Here is a 24,388-nt window from a genome sequence, read left to right as displayed (position 1 = left end):
AGCCATCCTGTCCCATAGCAACACAGCTCCCAGTCTAGCATAAGAGAGGGGCTGAGAGGGTGTGAACAGGGGCCACCCAGAGCCCCCTGAACCCCACTCCCTTCACCTTGCGCAGGCGCATCTGCTTCTGGTAGAAGAGATTCCATTCCCGCTTCTGGGCCTCATCTCTGCCCTCGTCCCCGCTGCCTCCAGACCCTTCGTCATACCTAGGCGACAGGCTGGGCGTGAGCCGTCCTGGGTCTGGGCTTTGCCCTCCCATCACGTGTCTGGTAGGGCAGTGATGTCTCTGATGCCCTGGACACTTGGGGGCAACGCTGATGTCCTGGCCCCAGTGTGGCCCTTGGGGCGGGGACATGTGTCACTTCTGATCTGGCCTTGGCCCCAGGGAGAAAATGCCAGACTCTTTCCAGTGGGTTGGGGGGCCCTGGCCTCATGGCCCCTTACCTGCTAAAGCCCCCGTAACCCCTGCGGCCTCCCTCGTACAGCTCAGGGTCATAGCCATTCCCCTGGGAGGGGCCAATGCAGGTCTTGTTCCAGCTGCTTCTCTGCTCCAAAGCGTCCAGCTGCTTCCGCACACCCGTGGGGTTCTGGCAGCAGTCACAGCCTTTGGTGCAGGCAGGGGGCGAGTCCCCGAAGTACTTGGCAATGGCAGCATGGCGGCACCTGGAGCAGGGGTGGTGAGGGGCCCGCTCGGGCCAGCGTTCGTTTACTCAGTCCCCAAACTCTGCCTGAGCATGGCTGTCTGGCACTGTGGCTAGCATCTCACGCGAGCTTCACAAGGCATCACTGGGCGAGGGGCGGGGGGGGGGGGTGTGCCCATTTTATAGATGAGGACGACGAGCTGAAGGAGAGTCCTCAAAGTCATGTAACACACGTGCCAGGGGAGCCAGGGCACAAACCCGCTCTGCTTCTCCATGGGGCACTCCTCAGGGCTCCAGGCCCCAGCCCCCTCTCCATCCTCCAGTAGTGGGGCACCCTGGGAGAAGCATCGCCTCTGGGTGCAGACGCTGACTCTGCAGCTGAGGCTGTGTCCTTGGGGAAAACGCCTGACCTCCTGAAATGAAGCTTAGGCACCTCGAGCACAACACACCTACAACATGGTACAAGGAGAGCCCTGGCCCCTCGGGCAGCGTAAGAGCCGAGACAGCGCTCGGAAGTGCGTAACAGCACTTAGCACTTAGGGCTCTTATTACCGCTCCTTACTCTCTTCTTCTGAGTGGGGCTGGGGAGAGTGAACAGCAGGAAGTGGCCCTACCCCACCTCAGCGCTCAGCTCTGCTTCTGTCTCCTGGCGACTCCTCCCTGTTGTCCCTAACAAGCCTCTGCCTGACCCAGTGTACACGGCCCGGAACCGGGAGACTGCTTGAGAGCAGGAACCAGGCAGCTCTGGGTTGGCACCCCATGCCGGGCACTGGTGAGCACAGCCTTCCCGTGGTCTTCCTCATCACATCTTCCTCTGCCCTGACCCACCATAGCCCCCTTGGGGTGCCAGCCTCCAGCAGTCTCTCCTGTGGGGGCCCAATGGATCACTGGGGCAGATGTAGAGACCGGGGGTGTGGGTGGAGGGCACAGCTCCATCCGGGCCATTACAAACAGTGGTCCCTGCAGCAGGCATGCGGCACAGGGTGGGCGAAGCCTCTGGGGAGGCCAGAGCAGAGGCAAGGCCATCCAGGTACCACGTCCCAAAGATAAGAAGAACAGACACCACTGCTCTAGCTGGGACACGACTTAAACACAAGCACTGCTTGGGGCTGCAAGGAACAGGCTTAGGAGCGGAGACCCCGGGCCAGCTCAGAGAACACGGCCCAGAGGAAAGGTGGGCTGGCTGCGCAGCCACCAGAGGGCGCCATTCCTGCCGCGCCCAAACCCACGCTGCTCACCCCGCCGCCCAAGTCCCAAGTCCGTGCCACCGCACAGTGGCAGCCTGTCCCGCCTCTGGGACGCTCTGGCATCCGAGTGGTGTGGCCACAAGCCTGGCTTCCTTCCCCGCGCCCTCCCCCAAGCCCTGACTCACTGGCGTTTTGTGCTCACACTCAAAGGGTTCCATTGACAGCTCGCAGATGCGGGCTGGGGTCGGCCCCTGTCCTGCTCCGGGTACCGCCTGGTCTGCTGGGGTGGCACGACCAGCCAAATGTCAAACGGCCCCGCTGGCCGCTGGGCTGCTCTGGAGCCCGTCCCTGCCGGCCGGGCCAGGAGTGTGGAGACAGCCCCAGCAGACACTGTCGAGAAAAGAGCAGCAGTGTCCTCTCTCCTCCGGGGCCACCTCCCGAGGGACGGGTTAAGCCTGGACTACTCCCGGGTCACTCGGGACTCCCGAGTCCTTCCCTGAGATGCCGCCCCAGAGGGCTGACAGCCTGGGTGGTCTGGCATCTCCCCGGCTTTCTTTCCCAGGAGAAGAGAGGAGGGGGCCCTGCTGGGGAGTCGCCTGAAGGACAGAGTGGGGGCTGAAGGACATGGGTCCCCCCCGAGGGGGCCGCGGGGTGCCAAGGGTTGGAGAGCTGCAAGCCCCCCTCCCGCCTGACTTCTCCGCTCAGGTGGAGCCTCCCAGAGGTCATCCTTGCCAGGGAACGTGCGAGTCGCCCTCCTCTTTCATCAGCTCGCAGCCCAGGCCCAGCCCACACCCGCCAGGAGGGAGGAGAGGAAGAGGAGGAGGAACAGGAGGGCCGGCAGACCTCGAGGCAGGGAGCAGGCACAGGAAGCCTGCAGGGCGCCCTCCCGGCAGGGATTCCCTCTGGGCACAGCGGGGGCACTGGCTCCCCACTTGAGCGGCCGCCCCAAGTAATGTGACACTTGAATCTCCAGGACGACCAACAACAAAAAAGCCGAGACAGCAGCTGGCTGTCAACAGCCAGGAGCTCCGCTGCGCTGAGCAGAGGCACTCGGGGCGCAGCCGCGGGTCAGGAAAGACGCGTCCGCAAAGGAAGGAAGAGGTGTGAGCCCGGCTGGCCGGTGGAGGCAGGGAGGAGAAACTCGAGGCCCCTGGGCTGCCCTGCACCTGCGGCCGCCCCCTGCCGCACCTGACTCGCAGGTGAGTGGCCGGTCACAGAGGAGGGGGAAGGGAGGGAAGGGCGCCACCAGGGTCCCCTGCCTCGAGGGTGGATCCACCACGAACACGGAGAAGAGGTTTTTGAGGGACACACTTGGGCACAGTCTCCGGACAGCGCCCCTTCGAGCCCGGGCTCTCCCCTCTCCCGCTGGGACCCAGCACGGGCCCTGGCCTGAGGCTACAGCCCTTGGCACAGGGTGGTTTCCTCTGTTTGCTGAGCAGGCAGAGGGGCCTGGGGAGCCTGCTTATTCGACAGAAGTTAGTTTAAGCTCTTTCTATTCAGGGGGCTTAAATGAGGGATTTGGCTGGCCTGGCCGGGGAGGGAGCAGTCGCCTGCCCACTGAGCCTCCCTTTTCCCCCAGGATCAAGTACCTGCTTTCTCCCAGTTGAGGAGGCCCAGCCAGTTCAAACCACCCAGGATGTGGATATCCTGAACAAGAGCAGCAGCTCCCACCTCTTATTGGGGGACGCTTGGTGTTCTTGACTCGGGGTGGGGGGCTAGGCCCAGGTCCTCCTTCCGGTGCCCACTGAGATCTCCAGGAGCCCCCAAATCTCCCTGAGCACCAGGCCAGCACTTGAGGGCCCTAACCCCAGGGTGGGGTGGAAGTGAAGCTGGGGGGGACTGCCCCGCCCCATTGCTGGGCCCACAGTGCGGACGCCCCACACACTGCTCCAGCCTCCCTGTCCTCACACAAGCAGCATTAAAGGCTCCCTCCCCAGCCACCCCCACCCCCCAGATGTCTCCCCAAGGCAAACAAGTCCACATCTACTTGGAAACAACCACCCAGGTTAAAGTGGGAACCAAAGACCAGCCTGTGTGTTCCTGGCTCCGCTGAGGCTGTAGGAACGGGCCTGGGCTGCGGGCTGGGGAGGCTTAAAAGCCCTGCAGCGACGGGCGGTGACGACAGAGAGAGGGAACAGACCCCGAGCGAGGGAGGGACGCAGCGGTGAGCCACTGCAAGACGGCCCAGGCAGGCAGGCAGGGATTAGAGTCCCCAGATGCAGAGGACACAAGTGGATGGAGCCCCCCAAACACAAGTCCCTGAGCAGGGACACAAGGGTGATGCCCAGCTCCTGGGCCTGCAGGAAGAGTCAGCAGCAGCAAGCAGAGCTATGCGGCTGGAGACCCCGGGCTGCCGAGGGCACAAGTGTCTCCCTTCCACCGCAAGGTGGGGCTAAGGCCAGAAGCGCAGAGCACAGTGGGCATCTCTGTCTCGCTCGTTAGGCCTCGGGAATCTGCTAAGACACCCACGGCCTTTAATTATGCCTCATTCTGGTTGTTTCTCCAACAAGTAAGGGTGGATGAAACCCACTTTGATAAAATAACAAGGCAGGGCAAGAAGCCCTTGGACCCTTGAGGCACCAACACGCCCATATCAGTCACCAAACACCCGCAGGCTGGGTTCTCCCCAGGCAGCTGTGCCTGGACTTGGAGTGTCAGTTTGGCAAGAAGGAAACAGGGCCGCTTCAGTACCAGGTGGCAGTTGTCTGGCCTGCAGGATGCCTGCCTGCTCAGTCGCAAGGCCCTCTGTGCCAGGGGATGCCACCCAAAGGCACGTGTCCTAGTCCCTCCAGCTCTGCTAGCCTTCCCTCAGCCTGGCTCATCTCCCCGCTCTGCAGGCTGCCCCTTTGGCTGGGGCAGGGCCATGAAGGGCCATGCGGGCTAAGAGCCAGGGAAAGCCACCACTTGTTCTGGCTGCTCCTAACCGAGGTGCTACCGGGCATGGGGCTGGGAGATACTCTAGCTTCCCTGGTTCACAGGCAGGAAGTACAGTCTGGGAAGGAGTGTGGCGGACCTCAGCTAGGAAGACTAGCAAAACATATAGATAGGCCCACAGGGCTTCCCTGACCATCTCCCTCCAAACCCGGGAGGAAGGTTAAGGGGACAAGAGGCAGCCCTCCTGGGAGGGCCCCCTCTCCTGTGGCCACAGCTGGGAACGCTGAGGGCTCCCTGCTGAGCGACGGCTGGGCCATGGCCACACGGTCACCTGACGACGGCTGGTTATATCGGGCACCCGGCGTCAGGCACCCTCGGCCTTGCTTTAAATAGCGTGCTGGGAAGCCCGCCCGGGACCTGCTGGAATGTGCCTCCACCCTCTAGGAGTACAAGGCCCCTCCAACTCCCCCACGGGCCCCACTAAGGCTCCTTTCACTCAAGGCCAAGCTGGAAAGGATGAAATAGCAACTGGAGAGCAAAGGGGGCTTTGGTCTTCGGGGCAGATCCACTCCTGTCCCCGGTGCAGACGGGACCCCACAGGCACAGCCGGGGCCGACCCAGGCACAGCTGGCAGATTCCGGTCCCCACAGGCCCCGGCTGTGAGAGCCTGTGGCCTGCAGCGGGCGTGGACGGACGCTCTTCCCAGAGGGGGGCCCGGGCCCCCCGGGCATGAGTCTGCAGCTTTCTGACTTCCTAAGCCCTGGAGGGCCAACAGGCCCCACCTTTCCTGCACAGTTCAGCCTCCACTCCACCTTCCTCCTCCCTGCTTTGGGGATCACACCTGCACCCCCTCCACACCCCAACTGACCAGGGTCTCCAAGCAACCTCTCGCTCAGAAGCGGACCCACCCCCTCTGCAATCCCTCCTGAGCCTTTAGGCATGGGGGCACAAGTGGAAAAGCCCCCTGCCAGCTCGCGCTCCCTGCTTCCTCTCTGAAGGAGTGTCTCTGATGGCTCCATTAGGCAATGCAGGCCCTGGGCCAATCAGCTGAGAAAGCCAGGCCAAGTGCAGCTAAAGAAGGGAGGCGAGAGCAGCCCAGCTCTGGAGCCTGGTGCACGCTCCCTAAGGGCTCCGGTCAGCCCACTGGGACAGGCCAGGCGGGCAGGCTCCCATCCTCCAGGAAACCCGGGGAGTGGGACGCCCAGGGGCCAGGGGCCCGGGACAACGCTCCTGTGCATGCCTGCTCCCCAGGTCAGCGGGAGGTGGTCTGCCCGGCGTGACCTGAGGAAAGGGGTCCTTGTGAACTTGACACAGAAAGACTCGTGAGATCTGCCCTTTGGTGACAAGTCACAGGAGGTTCTCAAAGGGCAGGCGTGGCCCGGTGAGTGAAGACGCTGTGCTCCAGATTCCCACGTGTGGGTGGGACTGGTCTCCGCAGCCCTAGCCCTGTGCTGAGCCTGTCACACGGGCCAGGCCCTCGGTGCGCGGCTCCTGATCTTGTCTGCAAAGAGCAGGCTTCCCAGAACAGGCGCCTAGGGAGGCACGGTGTGACCGTGGAGAGGTCCCTTCCTCTCTCTGGTCTCAGGGTCCCCAAGTACAAAAGAAAGGAGGCAGAAGGGGATGACGCATGGCATTCTAGAATCCTATGCCTCCTAGGACATTGGAAGACTGGGCTCCTGATCTCCTCTGTAGAAAGATGCGGACCCTGGGCTGGGGCGTGGGAGAAGCTGGGGGGCTCTGACTCCAGGAGCTTCGCTCTCTGACAGAAAACCATCCAGTCCTCCACGGAGCCATCTCCACCTGCCTGCTACCCCCATCATCACTTACAACACAGCTCCCTGCCTCCAGCCGGCCGCCCACCACCTTCCTTCACCTCACACACCACAGACATCCTGGCATGAAGGACACAAATGACACTCCCCAAAGGTGCTGGAAGAAGGCCACTGGTGGCGTGCGCGGCGAGGGGGCCGTGACTGCCCCAGAGGCCGTCCGGCCTCTCCCTGCCCAGAGCAGAACCACGTGCCCCGGGCACTCCCGGAGCCTGGCGCTGGGCTCAACCCTCCCTCCTGACAGCCTCAAGGCGGGCACCCCGTCTCCATGTAAAATGAGGGGAGGAACAGACCCAGAGAGACAAACTGACTCCAAGTCACAAAAGCAGGGAGGAGGCTGGCAGCATCAAACCCAGAATGATTCAAATGCTGTGCTACGGGGCCGGCTGGCCAGATGGGAGCAGGAACCCTGTGGAGGAGATACCTGTGCCAGCCACCGTCCAGGCCCCAAAGGACCGCGAAGTGGATGGGGGGCAGAAGTGGCCTAAGTGACCACAGGTGGGGCTTATGAGGCCACCAGGAGGTCCCATCCTCTAACGACCAGAGCTGCCCAAGAAGGAAGGGCTGGGCAGGAGGGGGGCTCCCCTCCTTGAGCAAAGGCCATGTGCCAGAGAGGGCAGGGAGCCAAGGGCGGCGCAGAGGGCCCGGCAGATGACCTTCCAGGCGGCTCTAAGGACGCTACGCTGCGGTGGCAGGGCCAGGGGTGACCGCAGCCCACACCGGGCGAACCTGCCAGGCAGAGATCAGGGACGGAGCAGTGGCAACAAGAGCTTAAGGCCTGGCGCAGGCCCCGGGCTGCCGGCAGCCCCGCCTCGGTGAACAGGTTGAGGCTGGGTTGGCCCAGGCTGTCTCTGAGCCCTCTCTCAAGAGGTACTGGCTCCCTCGTGCCCACCTATGAGGCACCAGGGGAAGAAAGTCTGGGGCATAATGTGCTCTGACTCACTGACTTGGCCTGGGCCTTCACCTTTGGCCCCTCAGGCAGGATGGGCTGGAGGAAGCCCTGGGTCATGGGGCTTGGAGGCTGACCGGCCACTCGGGGGGAGGGGGTGTTGGGGGAAGGGGACCCTCTTGCGAGCCAGAAGGGCAGGTCCCAGCCAGCAAGAGCAGGGCGCTTACACCCTCCCTGGGACGCCTGGTCCCATCCTGAGAGGAGACTCCTTGGGGAAAACTGGAGGAGTACGGTGTCACCCCACCTTCTCACAGGAAGACACCGAATGAGGAAAGAAACGGGGCTGATGAGAGGGGTGGGGACCCCAGGGGGCCTCAGACCGCCCCCCCCAGTCAGCTCTCACCTCTGGCCGACCCTGGCCAGCAGCCCCCATCAGCCTGCTCCCAGGAGAAGCGGACCCTCTGTCCCCAAAAGTGACCAAAAGTAAGGGTGCCAGGCTGGGATCCCAGAGCCCCGTGTCCCCACCGGGAAACCAACCAGGGAGCTGTTTCCATACCAGACACCCTGACAACACCTAGGAGTTGTGTCTCAAAACAAAGGAGCGGAACAGGGCAGTCACCTTCACGGCCAGCAAGCATGGCTGACCCTGGCCGCTGGCAGAGCCCTCCCGGGGCTGGCTGTGCCCGGCAGCCCTGCAGCGGGGCCTCAGGGTCCCCCGTGTCCCTGGCCGGGGCAGTGCCAGTGAGGCGGGGTGAGGGCCAGCGCTGAGCGAGGGGCCCCACGGCTCGCTTCCTCTCTGGTGAGCCGCCGGACTCTGATGGGTGAGGCCTGACAAACTCGTTCTGCGGGCCGGGGCGGGTGAGAGGGCGGACTCTCCGGAGCCAGCTCCGCAGGGACGCCAGGCCCTCTCTCTGCTCTGCAGCCCAGGAGGCGCCCAGCAGGAACCCGGCGCAGCATGGCAGCCAGCAAGCTCATGCAGGAGATACACTCCATTGGGGACAGGCTGCTGCTCAAGCTGCAGAGACTGCCACAGGCTGAGCCTGTGGAGATCCTGGCCTTCTCGGTCCTGGTGGTTTTTACAGGTAAGCCGGGGCTCCCAAAGTCTCCTCAGCACCCAGGGCTCTTCCTCGCGTCTGGGAGAGGAAACTATGGTGCCAGTCGGAGGGCTGGGTGGTTCCCCAGACAGAGGAGGAGCAGCAGATGTCTCCAGAGGGTCGGGGGTGGGGGGCAGGGGATCTCCCCCTATTCTCCGACATGCTGCCCCTGGGGATGGGGTGTGCTGAAAACCAGGGCCCAGGGGTGCTCCCTGGACCTCAACCCAGGGATGAAGGGAGCCAAAGCTCTGGGGGCCGGTGTGGGGACAGTCACTCCTCTCCCCAGATTCTCGGTGTTTCTGACCAGTAAGCAGACCTCTAGGGAAGGTCCTCCAGGCCCCCAAGGGGGCTTCTTCAGAAGCGAGGTGGGCGCGCTTTCTCCCCCGCCGTCTGAGTTTCCCGGGCTCTCTGCTGTCTCCTCATCCCCTCCAGCCACCGTAGTGCTGCTGCTACTGATTGCCTGCGGCTTCTGCTGCTGTCAGTACTGCTGGCCCAGACGGAGAGGCAGGAGGACCCAGGTGGGACCCATGACCCCACCCTGAGGGCCAGGGAGTTGGCCGAGAAGCTGGAGAGGAGACCGCCGACGCCACGTCCCAGGTGTCAGCCTAGCCCCACAGCCCTCGCCCCTCAAGACAAAGACCCACGGCTCAGCCCTGGCCGGGCCCAGGGACCCGGACACTGAGACCTGGAGCCTCAGCAAGGAAACGGGCTGTTTCGGCCACAGAACTCTCACCTGCAGGGCGCCCAGGAGGGATCGATGGTTTCGAAGACAGAAAACCATCAGGGATTCTTTGCCGACCTGCACTTTTTAACAAAGCACAGAGCGTAGTCCCCGTACTTGGTGAATACCCCGCATCTGCGGGGAGCTGGCCCTCGGAGGTCCCACGCCAGAGAGGAGCAGGCCAATTTGAGGGGCTCTGTGCAGGAGCTACTGGGTCCCAAGCGCCCCCCAGAGTGGGGAACATGTCAGTGTTCTATTCCAGGGTTTGCCTGCTTCTTTCCAGTGTTTGCCTGCTTCTTTCCAGTAAAGGCTTTCTGGTTATGTGTTTCTGTGGTGCCCTATTCCCTGGGCTGGGCCCTGTGCATCGGGAGGTCGGCGTGCCAGGATCCTGGGGGTGTGGCCAGTGACTTCTCCTTGCAGCCTCTGCTCTCCCTGTGCCCATGGAAGCTGGAGAAACACGCAGGCAAGAATGCCACATGGGGGGAAGGTGGCAAGACTCCGGAACCAGGGGAGGCTGCAGGGCCCCTCCTGCCGAGCGCTGCCTCCCAGATGCCTGGTCGGCCGCGATGGAGGCTGTATCTGCCCCAGGCAGGTGCCGGGCTCAAGAATGCCACACCACGGTCACCACGGCCATTAACTGTAGGCAGCACGCCCTATCCTAGCAGGTCCCCCTAAACTTCCAGAATAAGAGAGGTGAGGTCCCTACTGTCATCCATAACCTGCCTCCCGACCGCAACATCCTTTCCCCAACGGGCCAGACGGTCTGGGTTCAAATCCTCGCCACCATCCCCCACCCTCGACCAGCTACATGAATAGGTGTTAGCGACTTGACCTTCCAAAGCCATGTTTCCTTCCCCTGTGAAATGGGGACAATCCTGGTACCCTCCTCCTGGGGTAAGCCTGTGAGGATAAACCAAGATGGCCTTGGCACGATGACCTGGCCCAGCACTGGGCATATCCTAAGAGCTCCACCGCTACGAAGCATCCTTATTTGCCCCTCTATTCGGGGGGCCGAGCCAGAGCAACGTGGACCCATTTTAAGGACTGCTCCTGCTGACAACAGCATGCCCACCTCCTGCCCTGCAGTTTACTTTCTCTCCACAGAACTTTCCAGGTAGAACTACAAACCCAGGAATGAGCGCAGGGGAGGCAGAGGCTCTCATGGCACCTGCCACCCTCCCCCAACACCGGTCCATCAGAGCCATAAAGAGCCCCGCGTTCTTTACACACCTCCATCGTCTCGGCCTGTGCAGCCTGTCCTGGTTGCCTGGAGGCAGAGCCCCAGCCACTCGGGAAACAGCGAGGAGAGGGGGATGCCAGCCCCCGCCACTCCACCATCTCCAGCTGGCAGGCCGGCAGGAGAAGCCCTCTCCCTGGTTGGTTTCCCTCCCTGGTGTCCAGGGACTTGTCTAACGGTTTGGTTTGGGTGGAAGACCCAGAGAGGAAATGCTTCCACAGAAAACAAAAGAAATGCAAGAATCTGTCTGTACACTGTACCCTTCTACCACCATCACGAAAGAATGGGGTTCAGAATAATAGTGATAATAATGACAATAACGGTGAGCACAGAGGTAGCTAAAATGCACCGAGGGCTCATCCCCCCCGCAGGCATGTCTGAAGCCTTTTGACACAGATTAATCCATTTAATCGTCACAACAACCTCATGCCAAAGGGACCATTACGATCCCCTTTTCAAAGGTGAGGAAGTAGGTACCTTGCCTAAACCGGACCAGCTGAACAGTGGCAGGACCCGCCTGTCTGGCTCACCACACCCAGGCCTCCAGCTGCAGTGCTGATAAGGCTGCATCACCCACCACCTAACAATCTCAGGCCCCGAAGAGCCCCACCCTACACCCTTCCCTGTGAGCGGGTGGGGCCCATCTGGGCTCCCTCCCAGAAGAAGAACACAGGGAAGGCGGAACACGTGGAGCCCCGCCTCTTCTGGGCCTAGCACCCGTGGCTGCAGGCTCCCCAGGAAGCCTTCAGTTCAGAAGACACAGCAACCTCAGCCCCGTGTGATCTTCCTTCAGCAGGCTCATCAGCATCGAGAACATCCTTCGTCAGGGTAACTGACACTGAACCTCTTTTCTAAGATTCAGGCTCCTGGGTGCAGCTGCCAAGAAGTGGGGACCAGGGCAGCCCTGGGCACCTGCAAGTGGACAGAAGTTCACTCGTGTTTTCCTCCTCCAGGCCAGGAAGTACCTAACTGCCGACTCCAAATAAGATGCTGTCCCCACCCTCAGGGGCTTCCAGGAGCACAGCCCCGCCACCAGTGGCTCCCCCGCAGCTGTCTCGTCAGGTCCCAAGCAGGCTCCAAGCCCCTGCGGCTCAACCAACCAGACCTCCTTGTGCACAACAGCAGCCTGACACACTCTGATCGGCCCTCTGGGGAAGATAGGCATGGAGAGGAGACAGCAACCACCCTCCCAGTGTAGGAGGGACTATATAAGGAGGTGCAGCAAAGCAGGTGGGGGCCATGGGAGAGGCGCCGTCAGGCTGTCCAAGCCCAGAGAACACCCGGCTGAGGCTGGCGACCAGACCTCTCCGCTCCCACTGCCGTGCCACCCTGGGCCAGGCCGCCAGCCGCGTCTACCTGCAGTCACTGCCGCAGTGTCCCCGCCAGTCTCGGCGCTGGTCTCCACACCTCTTCATGCCACAACCCCTGCTTATGGCCTCTGCTCCAACAGTGCCCACAATTGTGGTCTCGGTGCCTCACGAGGGTTTTTCACTCTACGCTTCGGATCTGCACACTTTACTGTCCAGACATCACATCTCAGAAACTACGGTCAAGCCGCCGGTGCAAGAATCTCATTAGCAGAGGCCACATAAAACTGTTTGCTCTGAAATCTGTTTTCCCGAACATTAATGTTTGAAAGCAATCTACAAGTAACCAACCTTCAGGACAAGATATTTGCTTGTGGGTAACAACAAATTCCACAGCCTAAAACACAGAGGACAAGGAGTTCCCTGGTGCCCTAGTGGTTAGGATTCTGGACTTTCGCTGCCATGGTCCAGATCCAGTTTCTGATTAATCCCCTGGGTTAGGTTCCTGAGATTCTGCAAGCCACGCGGTACAAACAACAACAAAATGATTATTTAAAAAATTACTGAAAACAAAATAATTCTGTACTTAGAAAATGTTTCTTCACTCTCCTCGGGAAGCAGCTGGCTGTCCCCTAATTCTCACTCTTCCATCATCGTCACATCTCAACTTAATCATTGCTCCTCCTAGGGGAGTCCCCTGGGCCCAGGCCATGCCAAGGGCACCAACAGCATCCTCTACCTCTCCCGTCTATCACTCCCTTCCTGGCGATCATTTCAGAAGAATTTTCTGACCTGGGTCAGCAATTAATAGAAAAAGTCAATTAAAGCAATGTTTGCGTACATGAGACATACATATTCTACACTCCTCATGAGATGGAAACACAGACGCACACATCTTTTCTCTGAGTGTGGGTTTGCTGATCAGGTTTCCTGACTTGTCTATCTGCTAAATTTTCCTTTTTTGAGGCAGAATAAGGGGACTTCCATGGTGGTCCAGTGGTTAAGAATCCACCCTGCAATGCTGGGGACTCAGGGTCGATCCCTGGTCAGGGAACTAAGACCCCACATTGCCTCGGAGCAACTCCGCCCACGTGCCACAACTCCTGAGCCTGCGCACCACAACTAAAGCGTCCGTGCACTGCAGTGAAAGACCCCGCGTGACTCAACTGAGACCCGACGTGGTCTAATAAATAAATATTGTTTTAAATTAAAAAAATAGAAGTCAGCTTTCTAAAAAAAAGGCATCTGCAAAGAAACCTGATTGTGAAATCCTTCTGCATTTTTAGGAACTGTTTACAGCTGTCTTGTCCACATCTATTTTTGACAGAAATGCCATCTGAATGATTCTGAAGTGGTCAAGTAGTATTTACAGAAAGAAATACTTTCTCTCTCTGCTTGTTCTGAGGTCCGACAAAGCACTTCAGAGCTCAGATTGTGCAGCTGAGTGGAACAGCTGGGTCCAAACCTCAGAGCAGTAACTTCTTAGCTGTGTGACCTTGGGTGAGCTACTTAACCGCTCCATGCCTGTTCCCTGGTTGTAAAACTGGGGTTTCGGCTATCACCACTGCTTCGTTTTCATGTAATGTTAAGTGCAATTATGTAATTATAATAACAACTACAGCTGCCACAAAACAGGTTGGGGAACAAATAGCTGACTCTTGATAAGCATCCAACTAAGCTGATGGAGCGGAAGCCCGAGGGTGTGCGTAGACCCCGGCAGGCCAAGGGCATTAGTCAGTGTGTTTTACGGAAGAAAATGCGAGGCAGCAGGTGAGCCGGGGTCAGTGAGGCCAGGAGAGGTAAGAAGGACTTCACAGAACCCACCCACCACCTCTTCCATCCCCGGCTGCACGTGAGAATCACCTGGCGAGCTTTACCAAGCACAGGGTTCTAACACACCCAGAGGAGGGGCCTGGGAACAGGCCTTCAGAAATGCTGCCACATGCCTCTAACAGGCCCCAGAATGGAACCCCCGGGAGGGCAGAGCCCGCCTCTCCTGCTCACAACTGGACACAAGGTGCCAGCGCAGTTCCTGGCCACCGTGGACACTCGACTCCTGTCTTTTAAGGAGGGATGGCGGCCACCAGGTTCCACGCACCAGGGCACAGGCCCCACTCCTGCTTCCTGGCTGCTCCATCACACCAGGGGTGGGAACCCACAAGACACAGTTGAGGCAGGCCTGAGCAACAAAGATACCAAGGGAGAAGTCAGGCCTCCGCAGGAAGCCGGGGCCTCGCTGGTGATAAACACCCCCATGCTGGTTCCAGGAGGTGCCAGCGGGAGCTGTGGTTAATCATCTACCCGGTGCCATGGACAGCAAACAGCCATGGGTGGCGCCCCAGCCCTGGGGCCTCCTGAGCAGGTCCTTTCAGTGGACACAGGTGAGGGGGACAGGTGGCCTGGGGCAAGGGCCCTGGAGCCATTCTCTTCCCACCGACTCCAATTCTGATTTGTCTCAGCCAGGACACTTCAACCCACACGCCCTGAGCAGCCCTCCAAAACAGCATCGCAAGAGGGCAGAACACAGCAGAGGGGGTAAGTGTGAAAGGCTGAAAGGGAATGTGGTTGCTCGGCAACAGGCCCTAGGCCACCTTTGTCTGCTCTGGTGACAGCAGACAGGTCTGGTCAGGGCCAGCCATCAGGGCGACCCCTTTTCCTCCCAAAAGTTGCTTCTCTGAGTCGGGGCAGAGCTCTGGTCTCCTGGCAGTGTCTTCAGCTCGGTCCCTGCAAAGCGTGGCTCTGGAGGATTCCCCTGATCCACCCTCTCTTAGGACACAAGACCGAGAGCAGCAGACCCGGGTAATGGCACCTTCCTTCTCCGCCTTTACTCCCTTCAATTGGCTACTGGCTCGCAGCCTGCCCGTCTCAGCTGTGTTTCAAGATGATTAGTTGGTCCTGCCTCTAAGGAAGCCGGCTGAGCTCCCAGCTTGAGTCTGTCCACTCCTTGGCTCCAGTGAGGACCTCTTAAAATGCTCCCCAGATGTTCGCAACTGAGGCAGAAAAACTGGGAAGGGTCTATATCAGTGCTTGTCACTTATTTTTTGGCCGTGTCACGTGGCGTGCAGGGATCAAACCTGTGCCCCCTGCACTGGGGTTAGGATTAGAGTCTTAACCACTGGGCCACCAGGGAAGTCCCTACAGCAGTGCTTTGCAGGTTCTGGCTGAGCAGGTCTCAGGGATGGGAGAGAAAGTCCCTGATCACAGCAGGGCTGTTTAGGAAAGGCCTGGGGAAGGCAGAGCGCACTGGACCACCCCCACCCCTGCCCTTGATGCCAGGCCCTGCTTTCACTTTTGCGGAGGAGGAAAGCCCATCCGTTGCCTCCTGGAGGCACCGAGCCCCAAGACCCAGTGTCCCTTCAGTGCCCACTAACTGCAGAGATTGCTGCTGTTCTGAGATGGCACCAGAGGATGGAGTTAGGGGAGTAGGCAGTAGCACATGGGGAGGGCTGTGGAGAAGCCCCGGCATTCAGGGCCTCTGTCCCTGCCTTTCCAGGTTCAAATGGACAGAATGCTTTCGAAATACTCCTGGAAGATGGAGTTCTGGGAGAACCCCTGGGACCAGGGGGGCCTGGCAGTGATCATCCTGTTCTTCACCACGGTCCTGTCTCTCGTCTTGTTTGCTATTATCTTTGGTTTCCTCCCCATGAACAAAACGACCAACCAGAAGGAAGAGTCGTGACCTGACTTTCTGCCGGGCAAGGGGGCCATTCTCAAAACACTATGGACTCTTTCTTCAAAGCTCTTTAACAGTCTGGAATTAAACATTTTTCATATGATTATCTGATAAATGCCTGTCTTCCCCACTGGTTCAAGTACCAAAAAGCAGGGACTGGGTCTCTTTCTGTTCCCCATTGTACCCCTTTTCCGGTGTGCCTTGCCCAGAGTCAGTACCAGTCAGTGTTTGCTGATGGAACAAATGAATGAATAAAGAAATGAGCAAAGGAACGGATACACAGAGGGATGCCTGAACCGTCGGCTCTCTGAGCCTGGAGACCCTGGGAGACGACAGAGCCCAGTACAACCTAGGCCTAAACCAAAGCAGTTCTTCCTATCTCAGGGTGCAGAGGCCTCTGGGCCAGAGGTTACTTTCAACCTAATTACTATTCCTTTTTACACTCAAAGGTAAATTTGGCCATGTCATCAGTAATCAAATGCATTTCATGGTCACACTCAGAGAAAGCAGCTACACACCGAGAAGAGAGGAAGCCGGCTGGATGCCCCACACTGGCCTTCATATGACCTGCATGTCTTTTCTCTGGTCCCAGAGATGCCCAGGTATCCCTTACAGAGCCCCCCAGCCCCCATGCACCCCGACCCTACAATGCAGCCTTTGTAGACATGTCCCCGCCTCTGCTGACGCCACCATGCTGGCCTGTCCCTTGCTGCCAGGTGCCCTCCCTTCGCAAACAGCTGCTTCAGTGTCAACCTCAAACCAGGCTATTCTTAGAAAAGGGGCAAATGTCTGGTGGAGAAGGGGCTTTGCCTTTGTGCTATGTACCATCTGTTCAATAAAGAAACATTCTTTCACTCAAAGAGCAATTTCAAATCTAGCCACACCAGCCATGCTGACTCCATCCCAGGGCCTGGAAGTCCTGGCATCAGACATCCTCACATGCAACAAGAGAGACAGAAGAGATAAGGTGGCTTACAGGGCAACAGGAGGCCCCCCAGTGCTCGGCCCCTGACACATTAAGAGGCCCCAGCTCCCTGGGCTGAGATAGAAGGCAGAGGCCCCTGGGAGGATCTGGCCTCTTGTGTGGTGAGCTGCTGCAGCCTAGATGTGGCAGAGCTAAGCCTCCGGACAGCCTTACAGAGACTCAGACTCATCCCCAACAAGAACCCAGCCAGGGCGCTTTCCAGAACAGGGGACTCTGATACCTAGCAAGGACACAGAGCCCTTTCAGGACAAGCGCTTCACTCAAGAAGCCAAAGGAGGCCTAATTTAGCAGTTCATAGTATGAGTGCCTACAAAGGGCTCTGGTCACAGGGGCTGTGGGCAAGGGTCCTGACCACCTCTGCTGGGCATGGTCTCGCGAGGCCAAATGAGAGATGGCCGCTTGGAGAAGGGAACAGCTTCAACCCAGGGGCTACCAACTCATCAGTGAAGAGGAGGGGGTGAGAGTCAAAACATACAGCCCAAGTAAGAGCCTCTCTGGTCTCCAGAGGAAACCCTCAAACCTCTGCTGGACACGAGTACCATGCACTTAATCAGCTCCGTGCTTCCTGAATCTAGTCCGGCAAAAACCAAGGTGGCGTGTGTGTATGAAAACGTGCACGTCCCTGACAATCGGGAGATGGGGATTATCATCTGTCCTACTGTGAGCTTCATGACCATGACCTCTCTGGTCCACTCGATGTCTGAAGCCATAAGTTCTGCATCTATCTTACAGGTTGTCCAATGAGATCTAACCAATGAGAGCAGAGGAATCAAAGACTTTTCTTGACCCAAGCGCTATACAAATGCCAGGGCTCCCAGCCTGTCTCGAATGCTCCCAGACGTCCCTCACACAGTGTGCCCACAGCTGCTCGTGCACGGCGCCCACCCTGAGCAGCTATCAGGCTCTTTCATAGCCCCCTCCAGCAGCAGATGCGGATCAAACAGATACGTGGTTTCCAAAGTGGGCAGGCTGCTGTTACGTTAGAAATATGATATCTCTCCAAGCACAATACCGCACCCTCCGCCCCCTAAGAGATAAGCTGAGCCACATGTTTCTGTTTGGGTCTGGGAAGAGACTGACTACCCTACAAGTGAAGCCAGTGGTCCAGCTCCGTGGCATGTGACAACCACAACGCCAGTGGTGCAGAACTGGTCACATCTCTTGGAACTGAGTCATTCACGGGGCCAGCCACTCCAGAAGTGGGTAGAGTGGGATGGGTGGGTGACCACCCAAAATCCGCAATGAATCCTCACAGGGCCAGAGTTTCTGAGGCCCTACATGGAAAAGTGCAGGGCCTCAGAAACTCCTTCCGAGGAGTACCACCTTCTATGCTCCCTGACAGGAAACATCCCACACGATGGCCCTCAGCAGGCAGGGGTCCCTTGCTGGCCCAGGAGCTGCCCTGCATGAGCTGGTTAACGCATGGTGACGGGGGAGGGAAAGGTCTCAACACTTGGCTCCACACACGAGATACGTCACTCACCCTGACTCTTCGCAGAAGGCCACCAGGGCATCAAAGGCCAAGACTGCAGCTTTATCAGATGCTTTGTTCCCTCTCTTTTCCTGGAGACAAGAAACAACTATTCAGCAAAAGTCTTACATAGTTGGACGACCACATAGCCCAACAAATGATGAGACAGAAAAACAGCAAAGGACACTAATTAAGACATTCATGAAACAGCCTCCTCCACACCTGACCATGCTTCACCTGAGCAGCTTTTGGAAAATAGAAATTCCCCAAAGTACCAGCTCTAGTCAGGTCCCAGGTCACTTTTTTAAAGCAATTTCAGGTGACTCAGTTCCAGAAATAGGCTACCTAGCTTAAAGTGTACCTACATATACCTACGGAGAAGACAATGGCACCCCACTCCAGTACTCTTGCCTGGAAAATCCCATGGATGGAGGAGCCTGGTGGGCTGCAGTCCATGGGGTCACTAAGAGTCGGACACGACTAAGCGACTTCACTTTCACTTCTCACTTTCATGCATTGGAGAAGGAAATGGCAACCCACTCCAGTATTCTTGCCTGGAGAATCCCAGGGACGGGAGAGCCTGTTGGGCTGCCGTCTATGGGGTCGCACAGAGTCGGACACGACTGAAGCGACTTAGCAGCATATATACCTAAGTATATACGTATGTCGGAGAAGGCGATGGCACCCCACTCCAGTACTCTTGCCTGGAGAATCCCATGGGTGGAAGAGCCTGGTAGGCTGCAGTCCATGGGGTCTCGAAGAGTTGGACGCTGAGCGACTTCACTTTGACTTCTCACTTTCATGCATTGGAGAAGGAAATGGCAACCCACTCCAGTGTTCTTGCCTGGAGAATCCCAGGGACGGGGAGCCTGGTGGGCTGCCGTCTATGGGGTTGCACAGGGTCGGACACGACTGAGGCGACTTCGCAGCAGCAGCAGCATGTATGTATGTATATGCACTCTTTATCTTTTTTTGGCATGTGTGATCTTAATTCCTAGACAAGGGATCAAACCTCACCCCTTGCAGTGGAAGCACAGAGTCTTAACCACTGGACCAAAGTCTTAACCATCGGACCACCAGGGAATTCCCTACCTGTATTTTAAAATTTAAATAGATATTGCTAGATTGCTTCCCTCCTCAAAAGACTGTAACACTGCGTTTTTCTCCTGGCAAAGTGTAGACACTCCTTCCTACACGTGCCCACTAGCAACAGGGTTTGAGCTCTTTTCCACGTGTGTCAGATTTTATTTAATTTTTACTTCCTTGACTATGACCAGATTTGAACATCTTTGGATATATCATTTGATGAGTTTTTCTGGGAATTTTTGTTTCGTATCCTTTATTTTTTCTTGTCAGTTGGGAAAGCTCTCTATTTATTGCCCACTTTAACCTCTGGTTTACCTTTTACGTTAAATATTTTTCCAGGTCTATTATTTATCTATTGCCTCTCTTGATGGTATCTTCACCACACAGAATTTTTCCATAGGTTTAGGATTTATAGAAACTTAAGATTATTTATGTATCCAAATATTTGGTTTTTTGAAAAGATAGCTTTATGGATTTTTACTTTACATTACAGAAGTATCTTCACTGGATCTCCAGCCCCAGGTGACACACAGGACTAACCTTAATCCTTTTGCTTTGGGCCACACAGTTTTTGGGATCTTAGTTCCTTGAGCAGGGATTGAACCTGGGGCCACAGCAGTGAAAGCACCAAGTCCTAACCAGTAGACCACCAAGGCAGGCTTGATCCTGACTACAGAAAATAACACGCACACAACAGACTGTACGAAGATACACTAAGTATAAAGAAAAAAGTCTAACCTTGTTACAAGCTATCTACCAACAACACCCCATGCGCCCCCTTGTACTTTCGAGCCTCAGGAGCACCCCTCCAGATTACAGAAGCTCTATCTGGGTTCAGAAATACGCTGTGTGAAATGGTGGAGCGGTGGGTTCGGACAGGAAGGGCTCCTACTGTCCAGGACTCACCTGGAGTTTTGCAACTTCCTTCCTGATCAGGAAGCTGACTTGGTCACGGTCGCTCCTGGAGTAGTAGAGGCGGCACCAGGAAGGCTTTCCATCTCTGCCCGCCCGGCCAGACTCCTGGTAGTACCCAGCCATAGACTTGGCAATATTCCAGTGGGCAACAAACCTAGGATCCAGGGGACAACCAGCATGAGATGTGGGGGGAAGGCTGAGGGGAGGAGAGACTCTGGGATGGCTGAGCAGGGCCCTTCACAGGTACCAGGAGCGGGGAGGCTGGCAGGGAGAGACGGGACCCCAGGGTAACAAGGCTAGGACACCTGCAGCCCGCCAGCAGGCCTCCCTGCCATGGAGCAGCCCATAGGAAAAGTGGCAGACTTAAATAAGATTAGGACACTTACAAGCTGGATAAGTCCTCTACAACATCTTTGAAGAGCAAAAAAGATAACATTTACTAAATACCTACTATGAGCCAGTGTATATGTTTGTCTTGTTTAATCATTAGAGTCATCACCACGTGAGCTAGCCTCATTTTATAGGCAATAAACTTGGGATTCAGAAAAGTAAATTCATACTAGGAGATGGTAGAGCTAGGATTTGCGTCTAGGGGTGTCTGATTCCAAAGCTGGCCCCTAACAAGACACAGCCGACCCAAGGTTCAAGCCCTGATTCCAAAGTCCACGTTCTCTCAAGTGCAGTTCATGGTCTAATTCCTACGCTGATCAAGGCAGGGTCACTGTGAGGCTTAATGAGACCAAATGTGCAAAAGTGCTCTGTAAGTCACACAAGGCATTACTGTTGGTATTAATCCGAGCAAAGGACTTGGGGCTGTAGCCCAAAATATCTCCAGAAGGTCAAGAGTGGCTGGAGGTAAAAGACACCCCAACAGTGGCCAGTGTGGGGCCAGGAGGCTGGGACGCACCCATCTCTGCTGGACTGTCCAGTAAGCAGCAAGAAGGGGCGACAGTAACAGGATCTTTGCCTTTGCCTTCCCACAGGGAGTGGTTTTAAGATACTTCATTCCACTCTCTCACAAGCTCCAGTGGCTAAGATGAGAGTGAGTAGGGCTGTGTTAAAGGGTGAGCCTGAGGGTGGGCTGTGCTTCTCTGCCACCAGGGGGCAGACCACACAAGGACTGTCAGCGTCTGGACTACGGACTTGGGACGCTGTCCTGGGGCCTCCATTCCCCGCTCCCTCCCCCCGGCCCCCGACCCTAGAAGGACACACAGTCCTGGTCCTCCAGGCAGAGCACCAGGTGGCCCGCCCCACCCTGAGCCAGGGCCCGAATGGTGGAGTCAGACAAGAACCAGAACTCACCTGACATTGGCTTTGTCCACTCCCATTCCAAAACTAATAGTCGCCACAATTACAGGGACCTTCTCCTCCATCCACTCGTTCTGCACCAGTGTTCTTTCAGGAGCCTTCAGCCCTAGAACAGAGAAGGTGAGGAAGGGAACTCACATCTCTCGTGGGTTTCCCCTGGGGCCTACCGGCACACACACTGTGAATCCATCACCCACCAGGTGTATGACCTTGGGTCAGGCACTTAAGCCACCGAGCCTGAGCCAGTCAACATAAAGACCCTGGCCTGTGCGTGGCAAAGGTTCTCTCATAAATGTGAGAGCCAGGATTCAAACCCAAGTCCAGGGATTTCCCTGGTGGTGCAGGGAAGATTCCGTGCTTCCAATGCAGGGGGCCTGAGTTTGATCCTGGTCAGGAACTAGATCCCCCACGCCACAACTAAGAGTTCGCATGCCACAAGGAAGTGCCACGGCTAACCCCCAGTGCAGCCAAATGAATATTACAAAAAGCAACCCCCAAACACCCATGTCTTCATTGGCCTCCAGAGCCTGTGCTCTTGCCACAACACCAATTCCTGGACTAAAAAAACTCATCACCTGCTGCTGGGTGGGCACAGGGTGACGACAAGAATTCAGGAGGTCCTTTTACATCTCATTCATGTCTAGGCACCTTTTTGTGGATTTAAGTGAATCATTTTAGCTCTGCCTGGGTATCTGGAACTAGATGATGGACCATCTGATCAGCCAGGATTCTTAAGGAATAAGAGACTGGCCAAAAGGCTTCTCCGAGTGAGGAGAGCCACGGAGCCCAGGCGCCCCTTACCTGCGTGGTACGCCTTGGCGTTCACACCCCTGTAACTGAGCTCTGTGGCCAGCTGTTCACAGGCCTCTCTGGTTCTGCAGTAGACGATGCCACAGCCGGACAACTGAATTTGGAGACACAGGGAGAAAACAAGCATTGGGAAAACAAAACACTCAGCCCATCATGCTGTGGCCGCTTCAAAAGTGGCTCTTTCAGCCTCACAGTCTCCTCTGAGGCAGACCACCTAGCACAGCCCTGCCACTTTCTAACAAGGCGGGACCACACTGGCTCAGAACTCAACCTTTCCAACCTTTCTGCCTCCTCCCTTCAAGCCCTGGATAGGTCTGTAAAGGAGGAGGAGTCCAGGAACCCCAGTAGGTGAAACAATGCCAGGAAACCAAAACGCTTGTGTGCGAGTTTTAAGAAGCTACAGCTGGGGCTTCCACCGTAAGGAGCACAGGTTCACGCCCTACTCAGGGAACTAAGATCCTACATGCCACACAGTGCTGCTGCTGCTAAGTTGCTTCAGTCATGTCCGACTCTGGGCGACCCCATAGATGGCAGTCCACCAGGCTCCCCCATCCCTGGGATTCTCCAGGCAAGAACACTGGAGTGGGTTGCCATTTCCTTCTCCAATGCGTGAAAGTGAAGTCGCTCCGTCATGTCTGACTCTTCGCGACCCCATGGACTGCAGCCTACCAGGCTCCTCCGTCCATGGGATTTTCCAGGCAAGAGTACTGGAGTGGGCTGCCATTGCCTTCTCTGCCACACAGTGCAGCCCCTCAAAAAGAGAAGCTACAGCTAGTCCTGGCTAAGAAAGCTGGAAAAAACCAAAGTTTTTAGAAACGAGAATCTATCTCTATGCTGTGGCTAGCACCCCACTGGCCCTTCAACCCCTGACTTCGGTGCCCTCACCCCTTTATCAGCCTTCTGTCCAAGAGCCTTAAGGCAGAAGTCCCTCAGATTCCCATAAGGATCAGGAAGCAGTTCCTTGAATTGCACGTCATAGAAGAGGTTGGCCCGGAAGCAGGGAGTCTTGAAGGTAGCAACTGGCTGCTTCAGGTGCAGGGCAGCAAACACGTCCTCTCGGACCTGCGGGGTAGCCGTGGCGGTCAGAGCCACACACGGGGCGTCTGCCAGGCGGGAGCGCAGGGCTCCCAAACGCAAGTAGTCAGGGCGGAAGTCATGCCCCCACTGGGAAACACAGTGAGCTTCATCCACCACCAGGTAGGAGAGCAGGTGGCGGGACACCAGGGAGTTCAGGGTGGGCTGGAAGGAGGTGGAGGCTGCCATCTCCGGCGTGATGTACAGAAGCTTGGTCTGGGGCTTTTCCTGCTCCAGGTCGGAGAGCAGCTCCTTCCTCTCCTGCACTGACAGCTTTGAGTTCAGGGAACTCACTCGGACCTTCAGAGCCAGCAAGTGGTCCACCTGGTCCTGAAGGCACAAGAGGGAGAGGCCCAGACAGACAGTAAGTGGCCCTCAGGACTCAGAGGTAAATGTCGCAGCGACTCCCTGAGGGTAGTTCACAGGCATAAATTGTCCTCCTCCCACCCTCCAACGTGTCTTCTCTTTGCATAAAAGAGGTACAGAAGAGGAAGTCCTGGAAGTGTGGAGCTAGACAGACATGGCTTTAATCCCAGCTCAATTACCACATGCTCTTCAGCTGGTCCTTGAACTTTCAACTAACTCATTTTCTTTCTCTTTACTAAAAAAAGAGTAAAACTACCTAATAGGATTGTTGCAAGGATTAAATGAACTTTTATGCCTCAGAGGCAAGTTAACACCCTGAAGGCACTTAGTACAAAGCCTGAGACTAGGGCACACTCACGAAGCATGGTCACTGTTGTTCTCTGCCTTGCCTGCTCTCTTTCTCCTTTTCTTCATGGGGGATGGCTCTTACCCACACAGCCACACTTCCTCATTTCTGATTCTACCAGCCCAGCTGCAGGCTTTAAATATAGCCAGAAGTACAGTTAACAACATCCCAACAAGTTTCTCATCTGTTTTTCTGTCTCACAGCTGTGTGCCCACCAGAAGCACGCAGAACATACCAGGGCTTCCCCCATATCAATTTACCGCTCTACCCATCTGCATCTTCTAGAACATCAACAGTGCACGTGTATACATATGAGAATGTATGTGTACATACACATACAGTTCCATGTTCCTCCAGAAAAAAAGTTACAAAGGAAGGTAAGAACCTCAGGCCATCAAAACAGAGAGGACTCAATCATTACCCACCAGAGTGATATGCACTAGTGGAGAGCCCCACATTTAGGCAATTCAGAAACCCAATACAGAGGGACAAAGACAAATCAAAGAAAAGCAAGAGACCAGCAAAAGAAGTAAAACTTCTAGCTACTAAAAAAAAAAAAGTCCCCTAAACTTTCT

General features: G+C 56.7%; 3 protein-coding genes across 11 annotated transcripts in view; 2 read left to right on the top strand and 1 right to left on the bottom strand.

Annotated features, from left to right (window-relative positions):
* RECQL5 (RecQ like helicase 5) overlaps window positions 1–24,388 on the bottom strand; it is a 30,219-nt gene that overhangs the window by 3,833 nt on the left and 1,998 nt on the right. For 2 of the 3 annotated variants that reach the window (XM_061392819.1, XM_061392820.1), the window contains 7 exons: window positions 22,913–23,431; window positions 22,019–22,121; window positions 21,212–21,323; window positions 19,901–20,063; window positions 17,921–18,000; window positions 445–663; window positions 107–206 (listed from right to left, as the gene is read on the bottom strand). In XM_061392819.1, coding sequence (XP_061248803.1) covers window positions 107–206; window positions 445–663; window positions 17,921–18,000; window positions 19,901–20,063; window positions 21,212–21,323; window positions 22,019–22,121; window positions 22,913–23,431 — 1,296 coding nt within the window. Of the gene's footprint in view, window positions 1–106; window positions 207–444; window positions 664–11,293; window positions 11,377–17,911; window positions 18,001–19,900; window positions 20,064–21,211; window positions 21,324–22,018; window positions 22,122–22,912; window positions 23,432–24,388 lie in introns of those variants that run through there. The other variant, XM_061392821.1, reaches the window with a different exon arrangement.
* On the top strand, window positions 2,065–9,562 carry SMIM5 (small integral membrane protein 5). Of its 3 annotated transcripts, XM_061392830.1 has the most exons (4): window positions 2,066–3,027; window positions 5,954–6,083; window positions 8,343–8,502; window positions 8,947–9,562. In XM_061392830.1, exons 3-4 carry the CDS (start codon window positions 8,376–8,378, stop codon window positions 9,054–9,056), a joined length of 237 nt encoding a protein of 78 aa, XP_061248814.1. In that variant the 5' UTR covers window positions 2,066–3,027; window positions 5,954–6,083; window positions 8,343–8,375; the 3' UTR covers window positions 9,057–9,562. The 3 variants fall into 3 exon arrangements, with proteins under 3 accessions (XP_061248815.1, XP_061248814.1, XP_061248813.1); XM_061392831.1 differs by lacking the exon at window positions 5,954–6,083 and having other exon boundaries at window positions 2,065–3,027; window positions 8,348–8,502; XM_061392829.1 differs by lacking the exon at window positions 5,954–6,083 and having other exon boundaries at window positions 2,068–3,027.
* Window positions 11,214–16,306, top strand: SMIM6 (small integral membrane protein 6). 5 transcript variants are annotated; one of them, XM_061392826.1, is made up of 4 exons: window positions 14,080–14,160; window positions 14,239–14,314; window positions 14,446–14,578; window positions 15,273–15,567. In XM_061392826.1, the coding sequence occupies exons 1-4, from the start codon at window positions 14,106–14,108 to the stop codon at window positions 15,456–15,458; spliced, it is 450 nt and encodes a 149-aa protein (XP_061248810.1). In that variant the 5' UTR covers window positions 14,080–14,105; the 3' UTR covers window positions 15,459–15,567. The 5 variants fall into 5 exon arrangements, 2 of the variants coding, with proteins under 2 accessions (XP_061248810.1, XP_061248811.1); XM_061392827.1 differs by having other exon boundaries at window positions 14,085–14,160; window positions 14,551–14,578; XR_009731498.1 differs by lacking the exons at window positions 14,446–14,578; window positions 15,273–15,567 and adding exons at window positions 11,214–11,300; window positions 15,902–16,306 and having other exon boundaries at window positions 11,426–14,314.

The sequence above is a fragment of the Bos javanicus genome, chromosome 19 (genome assembly GCF_032452875.1).
Source record: "Bos javanicus breed banteng chromosome 19, ARS-OSU_banteng_1.0, whole genome shotgun sequence".
NCBI lineage: Eukaryota > Metazoa > Chordata > Mammalia > Artiodactyla > Bovidae > Bos > Bos javanicus.
Note: the sequence above shows the minus strand (reverse complement) of the source record. Positions and strands in the feature narration are given on the sequence as shown.